The sequence below is a fragment of the Mauremys mutica genome, chromosome 2 (assembly GCF_020497125.1).
Source record: "Mauremys mutica isolate MM-2020 ecotype Southern chromosome 2, ASM2049712v1, whole genome shotgun sequence".
In the NCBI taxonomy this organism is placed as follows: domain Eukaryota; kingdom Metazoa; phylum Chordata; order Testudines; family Geoemydidae; genus Mauremys; species Mauremys mutica.
In genome coordinates, this window is record NC_059073.1 from 281,579,940 (window position 1) to 281,593,333 (window position 13,394).

At 46.8% G+C, this 13,394-nt stretch overlaps 1 protein-coding gene across 2 annotated transcripts in view; it reads left to right on the forward strand.

Annotated features, from left to right (window-relative positions):
* The first annotated feature begins 7,604 nt into the window (after positions 1–7,604).
* ACVR2B (activin A receptor type 2B) overlaps positions 7,605–13,394 on the forward strand; it is a 156,020-nt gene continuing 150,230 nt past the window's right edge. The window contains exon 1 of one of the 2 annotated variants that reach the window (XM_045002904.1): positions 7,605–7,864. In XM_045002904.1, the coding sequence (XP_044858839.1) occupies positions 7,690–7,864 (175 nt within the window). In that variant the 5' untranslated portion in view covers positions 7,605–7,689. Of the gene's footprint in view, positions 7,865–8,094; positions 8,470–13,394 lie in introns of those variants that run through there. The other variant, XM_045002905.1, reaches the window with a different exon arrangement.

Below are 13,394 nucleotides of genomic sequence, written 5' to 3' on the forward strand. Positions count from 1 at the left end.
AAAGGGGACCAAGTTAACAGGTCTTGTAGACTCTGGGTGTGGGACGACCCAGGACAACTTGGTCCCCAGCTCTAAAGCCCCCAGGGAGAGCATCTTCCTGCAGTGCATTCATGGGAACGTTAAACCCTATCCCAGTGCTGGGTACAGGTAATCATAGGAGAGAACACAAAGCCCCTTGAAGTAGGACTAGCCCCCACCCTAGCCTACCCAGTTATCTTGGGTTGGGACTGGGAGCATTTCTCTGGAAAAAAGTGCAACCAGTTACAAACGCCTATTAGTGATCGTTGATTATGCTACTTGTTATCCTAAGGGAATCCCCCTGCATTGCACCAATGTAAAAACTATTGCCACAGAACTGCTGAAAGTCTTAGCTCGAGTGAGGATTCCTAAGAAGATCCTCACAGACCAAAGCATGAACTTCACGACTTGCTTGCTAAAACAAGTCTCCAGTCTTTTTAAAATAAAGACTTTATGCACCTCAGTCTATCACCCACAGATGGATGTCCTGGTTGAACGCTTCAGCCTGACCAAGAAGAAGATTTGACCTTTATGACAGAGGACCTGTGCCATTGGGGTTAGCTGATTTTTTTCACCCTTCCTCCTCTCCCTCCTCCTTGCCTCTAATTTGCCATTTGGGAAGTCCCACAATCATCTACTGGATTCTCCCCATTTGAGCTCTTGTATGGGAGCTGATCCTAGGGACTCCTCAACCTGATCCAGGAGATGTGGGAAGAACATAGAATTGAGAATGTCCTGTGGCATGTGTTGAAGCTCCAGAAGAGACTTGAGACCATGGGAACCTTGGCTAAAGAAAACCTTTTCACCGTTCAACAGACCTAGGAGTGCTCCTATTACAATGGAGCACGGGTATGCACATTTAAGCAAGGTGATCAGATTGAACTTGGGAGTAGAAAGTCTGAGTCCAAGCTATTGGCCAAATGGCAAGGAATCTACAAAGTTGTGCACCAAGTCAAGCTGGTTAATTATGAGATTAGACAGCCCAACAAGTGGAGGCCCACCCAGATCTATTATGCCAACCTTTCGAGGTTGTGGAAAGAGCGAGAAAGCTTATTTATTGCCCTGTATCACCCTGAAACTAGAACTGGGGCCCCAAGAGCCTTATGCCATCCCCAGATGCTATGCAGGTGGGGGAACAACTTCACCCAGAGCAAAGGGCCCAGGTGAGGAGCCTCATGAAAGCTTCCCCAATGGTGTTCTCATCTTGGACATCACCACATCCAGACAGAACCCAGACAGCTGGTCCGGGAGAATCCCCTGCCACTTCCCTCGAAAATGCGAGAGGCCCTGAAGCAAGAAATCCAGACCATGTTGGAGCTAGGGATCATTGAAGAATCCCAAAGCAAGTGGTGAAGCCCCATGATATTAGTCCTAAAGCCTGATGCTGCTCTCCGGTTTCACATTGACATCAGGAAGATCAATGTGATCACCAAATTTGATGCTTACCCCATGCCCTGAGTAGATGAACTACTAGACTGGTTGGGCGAGACCCAGTATACCACAACATCAGGCTTAACAAAGGGGTATTGCCAAATCCTACTCTCACCAACCTCACAGGAAAAAAATAGCTTTGCCACTCCATTCGGCCTCCATCAATTTTGAACTACGCCCTTTGGCCTCCACAGGGCAGCCGTGACATCCCAGTGCCTCATGGACCAGGTTTTGCAGCCACAAAGCTCATATGCAACAGCCTACATATGGCACAAGTTGCTGCCGTGCTTCGGTCCCTGCAGCAGGCTAAACTAACAGCAAACCCTGCAAAGTGTAAGATAGGTGGTTTCTTCTTTCCCAATCTGAGCTATACTTTGGGGGAAAGGACAGGTCTGGCCCCTCATAGATAACGTTCAAGCCCTCAAAGTAGCCCCATGCCCAGCCACAAATAAACAGGTCAGAAGCTTTTTAGGACTTGCCGGATACTACCACCAGTTTGTACCGAGGTTTTCGACAATAGCAGCCGCTCTCACGGATCTAATCACAAACAGACACAAAAGGGTACACTGGTCTAAGGCCTGTGAAAAGGCCTTTCAGAAATTTAAAGAGCTCCTGTGTAAAGAACCTGTCCTATTCACTCCTGACGTCTCCAAAGAATTCGCTTTATAGACAGATGCTTCGGATGTGGGACTGGGTGCCATCTTGTCTCAGGAAATAAATGGGGAGGAACACCCAGTGCCCTATTTAAGCCGCAAATTGTTCCTAAAGGAATGAACCTATTTTGTTGTAGAGCAGGAGAGCCTGGCAGTAAAATGGACCATGGACTCACTCCGGTATTATCTCCTGGGAAACCCATTCAAGCTCATCACTGACCAGGCTCCCTTAAGATGGTTAAATGCTATGAAGGACACAAACCCACGGCTTATGCACTGGCACCTGTCTCTCCAGCCCTACGTGTTCCAAATTCAGCACCGGGTCAACAAAGCCCACCAGAATGCTGGCTTATTCTCCAGGGAAGAGGGAAGGCAATCCCGTTTCCACTTTGAGGGGGAGGGTGGGTGATGGGTGTACAAACCCCACACTGAGCAACAAGAGGTTAAGGAACTACTCTGGGCCTAGCCGGTCCCACCTTGCCCTGCCCAAATGCTCCAAGGGGAAGAGGAGATCAAAGGCAGGGGAACGGCTAATTTGGTGGCAGCCTAGGAAAGAGAGCAGACCTGCAACCAGCAAAGGAGAGCAGAGGGAAGGCAGACTCCCTCCCTAAAACAACTGCCCAAAGGTCCCTCCCTGAGGGAAAGGAGGACATGCCACAGAGACAGCCGGAGAGGGAGGCATTCCCCTCTCCCCCTCATATGAACTCTGGACTTGGGTAATCTCCTTTAGTTTTTGTTTGGACTACCCCAGTAGGGGAAAGCCCTAGGCCTGAGCTGGCCCAGAGGGTGGGCCATACCCGGGGAGGAGAGAGTTGCCATCCAAGGGAGGAAGAAAGCTGTCATGCTGCATGCTGCCACCAAAGGGTGCCTTGTGATGGGTGGGCACCCTTCACACCAACTTAACCCAGACAGTGACTTTGGGACAGTTGCAGGGGAGGAGATAGGAAGTAGCCCAGGGAGGGCAGCCTTAAGGAACCTCAGCTATCAGAGTACCGATAGTCCTCAAAGGGCCCTGGGTTGGAGGGCCCAGGCTCTCCTACCAACATCCCCACTGCAGGTCACAGGCCTTAGCCCTGACCACTACGCAACACTCCCTGACTAGCCAACCCCCAAGTGAGGACTGTCACAGCATTATAAAGATAGAATATGTTATTACAGAAAATGTCACACACTGTCAAACTGTTTTAGTCCACAAAAAAGTTTATTTTAGGTCTGGTGGTTGTTCTGGTGGTTTTTGTTTTGTTTGTTTCTGGTATAAAGAATTATTTAAAAATAACCCAAACTGCATTCCCTATCTGACAAGTGTTACTGCACTAGTGGAGCCATACGCCTGCATAAAATCACATTGGTGCCTATGGGGTTCTGCATAGACACAAGGATCTAATTAAGTGGATCACAACTGGAGCCTTATTTTGAAAGTGTTTTTTAGATCACTGGGTTTAGGTGAGGAAAAAAAGCTTAAAATGAGTTTGTAGTTTATGCTGTCACCATAAAGTCTTGATTAAAGCACACCGTTGAATTATGTAACTGGATATACCTAAATCCTCTCCTTCTGTACCAATATTTTGAAAATTCCCCATGAATGGCAGAAAGTTTAAAAGAGTCATGCTGCAAAGGCTGTGACACTATCACCATGCCAGTATCAAAATGTAATAAGTGACAGTACTGACTCCCTGGGAGATGTGGTTATTTTTTAAAATTTGTTTCAAGTACAGAAAACATTTTAACTTTGTATGATGAAAAAATCCAAATATGAAACAATGTAATAGAAGGAAGTGCATGGTGGTGTTTGTGTGACAACTATTCTTCCCCAAACAGCATGTTGTGCTTTGGGTAGTCACTTCCACCAGTGCAAACTGGGTGCATGTGATATGCAATTGCTAATGTTTTATACCCACTTTACATAAGTGTGAATGAAAGTGCAAGACAGTGAAGAATTGGGTCTTCTGGGAATCACCTATTTGTGGCCAGAGGAGAATGGAGACAGAGTTTAAATGTTTAGAGAACTAGATCAGGAGTCAGGATTAGAACCCAGAGATCCTAACTCACTTGTGGCTTTGGGCAAATCAATTACTCTCTCTGGTCCTCTGTTTGCTTCCAGGTAGGTCATGCAGCTTAATTAAGGAATGTCTATACATGTGCTTTGAGATCTTGGAATGAAAAGAGCAAAGGTGTTAAACCAGCTGCTGTGGGATTGTGTTCTATATAGAATGGGCAGGTTAAAGGAGAATGCTTCTGTCGGTGTAGCCAACATTGTTCAGGGAGGTAGTGTCTTACACTGGCAGGAAACCCCCTTCTGTTGGTTTAGGTTGCATCTACACTATGGGGTTAAGCTTACATAGCTATGCCAGTATATTCCCTGTAGTGCAGACATGCCCCCTCAGTGATATCTGTCCCCTTAAGACCTTTTTTATGGTGCTTCTCTTTGCTCTGTGGGAGTTTTTCTTTGCTACTTGGACTGCTGCTCCCACTACTTTCTTGGTAGGTGACTTGCATTTTCACTAGCCATTCCAGGTGCATTGCCTGTTAGCACAAACATTCACTGTAACTTTTCTGAAAGTGCCTTATGTAAAATCACAACTACTGTGTAATCTCATATGCATTTTTCTTTACTGGTACCAAAGTCACAATAATTTATTTATTCTTAGGAAGCTCTTTATTAGTGTGCCAATCAGGAAGCAGGACCCCATTGTGCGAGGCACTGTATGAACACAGAACAAAAAGACTTTGTTAAAAACTTCATGCATTACATTTAAAAAAAAAGAAACAAAATGCTCATCAAACTTTTTAAGGAATGATTCATAGTTACTTTTATCTCCTTAATACAGCAAAGACAAATGATTTCTAAATATATTCAGCTTCACTCCCCACTGGATAAATTAACGAGCTGACCTGCACTTCACTGCTCTCTGTGTTAAGATTTGTTGCTGTTCAGAGTCAGCTCCTTCCACTCTGAGCCTGCTCTGAGCTTATCACACTGAGAGTTTTGGGGAGGACTGAGCTTCAGTATCTTCTTTTCCTTTGATTTACACTAGCTTAAAACTAATCAACTTCTGATGTCTTATGACAATGTTAAAGCATCACAGAAAGTTGCTTTCTTCTAATAGTGAGCAATGACTCTGATTAGAATAAGGTAAAAATACTGTTTCTCAATTCTCTGTAGCGCTTCTGCCTAAAATCCTCCCCAACTCCTCCTCCAGCCTCAAACTTCCTGCAACACATTTAAACAGCCATTACACTACACTATTTAGATCAGGGGTCTCAAACTCAAATGACCCCGAGGGCCGCATGAGGACTAGTGCATTGGCCCGAGGGCCGCATCACTGACACGCCCCCTTGCTGCCCCTGGCCCCGCCCCTGCCCTGTCTCTTCTCCACCTCCTCCCCTAAGCGCGCGCAGTTTTAATAAATATATACACTCAGTAATGCACCTCACTCAAAGGACAAAACACGCACTTAGATTTACTGCCTAAGGCTCTGGGAGGGAGTTTGGGTGGGGGAGGGGGTCTGGAGTACAGGCCCTGGGCTGGAGTTTGGGTGGGGGAGGGGGTCTGGAGTACAGGCTCTGTGCTCGGTGCAGGCTCCAGGCTGCGGCAGGGGGTGGGGGTGCAGGCTTTGGGACGGAGTTTGGGGATAGGAGGGGGTGCAGGGGTGAGGGCTGTGGGGCTGAGGGTGAGGGGTTTGAGGCATTGGAGAGGCTCCGGGCATTGGAGAGTCTCAGGACTAGGGCAGAAGGGCAGGGGAAGGGCAGCCTGCCCTGGCCCTAGTGCAGGGGGGCGCTAGGACCCTGCGGCAGCAGGTGATGCCGGAAGCCGGCATAGCGGAGGAGTGGAGTCAGCGTGAGCTCCCGGGCAGGCTCCCGGGCGGTGAGGGGGCAGCAAGTGGGGGCTGGGAGACACTGGGGGGAGGTGCGTGGGGGCAGCAGGTGGGGCCAGGGGAGAGACCCGGCCCCAAACATTGGGGAGCAGCGCGCGGGGAGCTTAGGCACAGAAAATAACTCGGGGAGGGGGACGGGGGTGAGGGGAGTTTGGTGGCGACAGGAAGTAACTGGGGGAGCTCCGCGGGCCGCAGGGAAGAGCTCCGAGGGCCGCATGCGGCCCGCGGGCCGCATGTTTGAGACCCCTGATTTAGATTGTAAGCTCTTTGGGGCAGGGGGCATCTTCTTGTTTTGTGTTTGTACAGTGCCTCGTCTGTGGTCTGTAACCGAGGCTCCTAGGCAATACTGCAATACACATAACTGAAATACGCACATCTCCGCAAATCAGTAAGAATGAGATTTTGAACCGCTCAGAGCATTAGCCTATCTCCTGTTCAAGTCTATAGGTGTTTTATGATTGACTTCAATGGAAGCAGAGTTAGGCCAATCCTGAGCGCTTTTGAAACTCCCACCCTAAGACTTTATCACCATAACAAGCTATTGAAGTCTTGCCAAAGTGCAACTGAGACAAACTCCTTAAATATCTCTCAGAGGAAGGCTTTCCTCTGTGTTTGATCCGCTGTATCCCATTTGTCATTACTGTCCATTCTGGTTCAGTGGCAGTTGCTTTATAGAATGAGGGCATGTTTGCCATCTCTTGTCATTGTTCCAGGGACAATCTTTCCTCATCACTTTCTGATAACATCTTCTATGATTTCTGACAGAGAAAACAGCTTTCTTGCATTCTCTTGCTTTCAGATGTTGGAGTAGAAGGTGACTGTCCACCTCAATCCCTCCTCTATCACATCAGCGGCACAGTTGTGCCTCTCCACTAGCTTATTAGCACTGATTCTGTATTATCTGCCTTACTTCTGCACACCAGCAGAGTGACGGAGTCCACTAAGGTGACAGTGGTGTACACAGAGGTTTTGTTTTTTTTTTAAGCAAAGGCACAAATAGTCTTTGGAACTCATTGCCACAAGATAATGAGAGAAAGAGCTTAGCTGGCTTCAGAGAGAGGCTAGGACAGGCACATGGTGCACAGGACTATTAGATGGGCTGCTACCACCAACAGCCAAAGTTTGGAAGAGAGCTAAAAGCTTCAGGGCTGAAGCCAACTTCCACTGGGCTGGGGGGAGGGTGTGAGGAAGGAATTTCCCTTAAGGGCAGCTTAGCCCCTAAATGCCCACGTCAGCGCCGGGGCACCTTCCTGGGAAGCCTCTGGCCCTAGCCCCAGGTGAGGGGATGCCAAGGGCCGCTGGGCTGGCAAGTCCTGGCCTGTCACTGGCTGAAGGAGGCGGGGGAGGGGGGAGAGGGGAACAGGCCAGAGGGGGCTGCCCTGCGCCTCTCCGGACCCCGCGCGCTCCTCCCGATCCCCCGCCCCGCGCCTTGACGGACAGCGCCTCCCCCCCAATCAGCTGCTGGGCTTCCTCTCAGCCTCTCTCTCTCCCCCTCCCGCCCAGCCTCCCTTTGTATCCAACATCCGGGTCCCCCCGCCGGCTCCAGCTCGGCTTCCCCCCCCCCCCAACCCCCCAGCCATTTTGGACGCGGTTCAGGTTTTTTTTTTTTTTTTCCTCCGTACATGGCCCCTCCAGAGCCAGGCGCTGCCGCTGCCGCTGCTCTGCCCCGCGCCGGCCGCCGCCCGCTCCCCGCGCGCCCGCCAGCGCGAGCGATGCCTCGGGCCGGACCCTCGGCCCAGCCAGCCCCGCGCGCCACGGCCCGCCTCGGAGCCCGCTCCCTCGCCGCCGCCGCCGCCGTCTCCTCCTCTCCCAGCCGCCTCTCAGCCGCCGCCGGGGCAGCCGCTGGGCTGGTGCCTCCCGCTGCTCAGCAGCTTCCCTGGATGCTGGGTTGGTAACGTTGCTGCAAAGTTTTGCTGCCGCCGCCGCCCGCTTTGCATTTGGTGGTGGCCGCCCGGCTGTGGGATCGCGCGCGCGCGTGTGTGTGTGTGTGTGTGTGTGGTGTGGTTTGTTTGTTGTTGGTTGGTGCGTGCGCGCGTGTGTGTGTGTCCCTAGTCCCTGCTGCGGCTGGGCAGGCAGCAGGGGTTGGGGTGGGGTGGGGTGGGAGCGAGCGAGTTGTTGGTGTGCTGCACGCTTCTCTCCTTGCACAAAAGCCCCGGCAAAGAAAACTCTTGGAAAGCTCGGAGCAGGAGGAGCCGGGAGTCGGACGGCCGCCGATCTCGCTGTCCTGGCGCTGCAATTGTGTGGCCCCCCTCGAACTGGAGACGTTGTTGCAACTGTGAAGGAACTAAAGTCGATTTTGTAGGAGCCTTATTTTTTTTTCGTTTGTTTGTTGGTAGCGGTTCTCGTTTTCCTCCGCCCCCCCTTCACTCTCCCGATCGTTTTTTTCCCCCTTGGGGATAGAGGGGGATACGCAAGGGGGGGAAAAAAAAAGTAAAGGAATATGATTGCTTCGTGGCTGACTTTCGCCTTTCTTTGTGGAACTTTCTGTGCAGGTAAGTACATTTTATGTCTATATCCATTGAACCGTTTTATATTAACGCTTGAAAAAGGATTAAATTATGCAGTTATTCGAAACCACCTACCCTTCCCCTTAAAATAGCCCTAAACTGTAACGAATGGAAAAAAATAAGATTAAGATTTTTTTTTAAAGAAACCTTCACATTTTGGTTGTTTGTTATGATACAAATGGGTTATATTTCTGCTCTGTGTTCCCTTTAATTAAAGAGTGTGTGAATGAATTACAATGTTCCCGGCCTCAGATTCATAAGAAACTTCGTCAAAATGGCATGTTAGCGTTGTGTGTGTGGGAATCAAGTTGAGAAACCGTTTGGTTGTTAGTGTTTGGTCTTTCAGGTAGAGAGCCATGTGTGGTGTGCCGGTTTTTTACTCTGGGGTTTGCAAGGATGTTGTGTAACTGGCTTGATTTCCTTCCCCCCCTCCTTTCTCCTCTCCATTAATGTGTTAATTTCGTGTGATTTTACTAGTCCTTGGGAAACGCTGCTCGCCTTTTCGTAACAGATTCTTCTTGGTTTGTGTCTTCTAGTTCTTTGAAAGGGACTGTTTTTAACTAGCTTGCCAGAGTTAAACGGTGCTGAAAGTCGGTTGAAGCATGTCTCTCCTCCCCCAACCCCCCTTAATGAAATGTTATGATCCCATAGGCTTTTGCTATTTTTATGAGATGATTCATTTGGGCTGATTTGTGACATGGTGACATAATAGAAAGTTGTAAGAGGGGAGCGAAAGGGACCCACCTTTGAGAGTTTGTGTGTTTTTTGTTTTTAAATTTTCCTTCGTGATCCTTTTCAAACTTCAGCATAAATCTGCAGGGCTTGCATTTTTATAGGGACATTGTGTGGCATGATGGAACTTAATGTAAACATTGGACGTGCCAAGGGGCAAAACCAGAAGGCCCTGCTACTAAATGACTCTCTCAAAGCGTTGGGATGCATTTCATTTGCTTCAACCTGAAGAGCTGGATTTTTGGGGTGAAAGGGGCATGGTGGCAAGCGCATGTGATTGTAATAGTGGGTTTTGGAGGGTAGTTAAATGTTTCAGGGGTGCGTGCTGCTTGTTATGGAATTATTCCCATTCTGCTAGATCTATTGAGCTGTTGTGAAAGCGGGGTGTTCCCTTTGTCAAGAGGGAAAGGGGCGGCTTTTTATCTGGAGCCATTTCTGGGTGGCGAGCCTTAGCTTTGCAGGGCTGCTTTGTTGTGTGGTTCCCTCCTTGTTTTGATGAGGGGTGGAGAGAGGACGAGAGCTCGCCCTTTGGGGGATTGGTAAAACAATGATCTAGGTTACAGATCGCATACAGAAACACAAGCTTGTGTATCGATACATACACTGACGTTGCTGCTATAGCATTGGCTTGTTACAAAATACAAAGACTTGAAGTTACTTGAGCTCCAAATGGGTGTATTTCCCTCTGTTTCCAAGGAGGATCATTTTGTAAGGGAAAGGGGTGATTTCCCACTAGCACACGGCAATTTTCTTTTTTGTTTTTTATCTCCTTCCACCCCCTCACCCCCCAAACATAATGGATCCAAAGCTGATCTTTATTTAGTCACATCTGGTGCTCTGGTAGGAGAAGGCTGTGTGTAGTAACTTGTTACGTTGTATCCATTACCGAGCAGGGAGAGGGTGGTGTGGTGGGTATTTTGGTGTATGGGGAGGGGACGGAGAGGGGTGGGGTGGGGGTTGTGGATAAAGGATCACAAGAGAGGCTGCTGTGTTTTTAAAGTGGGGGATGGTGCTGCAGTTGTGCCCTTTGCTTGCTGCGTGCGTCTGGTGGGAATGCAGTTTCCTCTTCCTTTGAATATTTTTATTTTAAATCTGGAGAGACAGGGAAGAAGAAGAGATTTCCCCATGCGTTGGTTAAATGGTTTCCCATTGGAAACCGGGAGGCGATCCTGCCCCGTTTCTTCGAGGGCAGAGGAGATGAGATCGGGTTGGGTTTGTTGTGGAATGTGCTCCCAGGAACCGCGCGAGCTGAAATCTACCAGGCGCAAGGTTCTTGCTGCTGGTGATGGTTCTTTGTTCCGAGTGCCCATTAAATATGCAGTGCCACTGCCTGGGTTTTGTATTTTAAACAATGCCATCTCTTAATTATTTTAAAGTCATACTGAAGGTGGTGGTGTGGGGGGAGCAGGGACAGAGAAAAATTAATTTGTGGTGGAAATCAAGCCAGCTAGGACATGTAGCTAATTGATAAGGCACTTGTATACAGCTTTGTTTCCTTGTGTTTACAAGGGGGTTATGAGTGATTATATTTACATAGCCATGCCGAGCAAGATCAAGTATTTTGGAAGGAGCAGGATAGCTGGGACAGTGGTATTCAGCTTATTATAATCACAACAGCTCTGTTGGCTGGAAAATTCTATTATGTGCATAAAAGGGATTTTTTGGAACCAGTTTATTTTCTTTCTGTGTACTACTTGGGTCTTTTTAGCTCATGTGGCTGTCAAGTGAGATGGCCCCTTTTTGTTGTTAAAATCTGCTCCTGTAATTTCATATAATGGCAAAAACATCAACTGGAGAAAAACAAAGTTGCCTAAAAAATTTGACCTTGTAAGCTTCCTGTGTGTATCATGTTGTTATAAAAAGGTACAACTACTAGGACGTACCTCCACAGACTTTTTCTGAAAATTTAATTAAAAAAGAAAATGTATATAATCATATTTATTTTGAAAGGTCTGTGGATCATCAAATTAGAGCACCAGCAACATTGTAAATCTATTTTTATGTATTGTCTCTTCCACATTTCATCTAGTATTTGTGTTTGTTGAGCAGTTATGACCCTCCTTGTCTGCCAGCTTTTCCTAAGGCAGCTATGTCAGAAAAGAGAACAAAGTTGCAGCTTTTTGGTGGGGATTCACAGGGTGTATGTTGCTTGAGGTATCTTGTGTGTGTATTTTAGGACTGTGGAAAAGTGGTGGGCTTTTTAAAAATAGCTCAACCTCCATTGTTGATGGATTTTCTGTGCTACCTTGGCTGGCTAACAAAACAAGCACAGACTGCTATTCTTTTTAAAAGTATCTGTTGTGTGCTGCTTTTTTGGAGTATTGAAGATTTGTTGATGAAAACATTATGTTCATTTTTAGCCTTTTGTTTGCAAATTTTCTACAGCCCAAATGTTCAGAAATAGTATTCTAATCTATGAAATTTAGATAACATAGAAGGTGGAAAATGGCTTATTTTGCAAAACACACTACATACATATTTCTCTGACACATTGCAGGATTTAAACTCATTCCAAAATAAGAACCACCATGTAGCAATGAATCTAGTCTGCTCTTTCAATGTCTTGTATTTATCCTCTTGTGCTTGAGAAAGAGAATAAGATTGGCTTCATTACCTTACTAATTAAACACAATGAAGCTTCTGGTCCAAGGTTAATGATGATTGCCATTAAAAACACACAACTTTTGAACCGGGTGGCTGGGATATTTAAAAAAAATCAAATCTAGATAATTATACCCTCAAGATCAAGAGTTTTCTTCTCTGCAGGACTGTGACAATGCTTATGTTAAAGGTGTGTTTGTGTCTAATATATATTAGATTAGTGACATTATAACATCCACTCTCAGTGCACTATGCAGTTTGTATTTTTTTAACAATGAAAATTTTAGAGCATCTCTGTTCATGCAGTCTCTTTGGAGTGTGCTTTGTTTGCTAATAAAGGTTAATGAAAATCAGCTTCACTAGAACAGCGAGAGACAGTCTACACCAGCCCTGCCATCCAACTAAAAGCATTTATATACTGAAATTTATGCCAATTTTGTGTCTTTGAGTAACCTATCCAGGTAGTAACATTTTTCTTACTGTCTCATCAACTGAGCACAAACAGCCAATTAAAGCAGAGCTCCTGCATTGCCAACAGCCTAGCTGTCACCACCCTCCTATCCACTCTGGTCTCCATTCTGGTGTGGAGCAGCAAAGACATGCTTGTCAGTTGTTTGCATTTTAAGCAATGCAATAGTCTTAGGGCACCCCTGCTGCTACTTAATAGAACGTACAGAAGAAAGAAACAATCCTCACCTCATTTTTTGTTGTCATCTCTACTTCTCCGCTCCCCTACTGTTCAACGCAGATAAGTATACGGGCTTCTCCAGTTTTGTAAGGCAGGACTACCACTTTTGAAAACTCAAATCCAACAGGATTTTTGAGGAGTTAATGGGGTAACATTAGCCCCACTCCACATGTCTGGCTTCTTTAATCTGTGGGGCACCTCTGTCTATGAACATAAGTACTTTATTAAAAGAATCAAGAGGCATTTTCAAAATTGACTACTGCAGAATGAATTTTGTTCTAGGTAGGCCCACCAGTAAAAATGGTGCAGGTGCTTAATACCCGTTATGCAGATTCCTTAAAAGTCAGTTCATATTTAAAATAAAAATCACTAATTTTTTTAAGGCAGTAATTCTGGGCCTTTCAGGGTCTAGCTTCAGAAATGCATACTAAATTCTAGTTATTGAGGTGATGGTCACAAGGTGGCCATTCGTGGAATGGCACCTGGCTGCTTTGATTAACTGAGAGTTTCCCATCATCTTCTGATCAGAGTAATATCTTGCAAATGTAAAACTCGGCACCTTTCAGCCAAATGCAGCTTGGTAACTGACTTATATTAGCAACAATGAGTCCTGTGGCACCTTATAGACTTACAGAAGTATTGGAGCATAAGCTTTTGGGTGAATACCCACTTCATCAGATGCATGTGGCATATTCACCCACGAAAGCTTATGCTCCAGTGCTTCTGTTAGTCTATAAGGTGCCACAGGACTCTGTTGCTTTTTACAGATCCAGACTAACATGGCTACCCCTCCGATACTTGTCTTATATTAAGCATAATAACTTGATTTAAATGTTTTTAAAATGAGTAGCAGTTTTGGATGTCTTCATTTTTGGGTGCCCAACTTGTA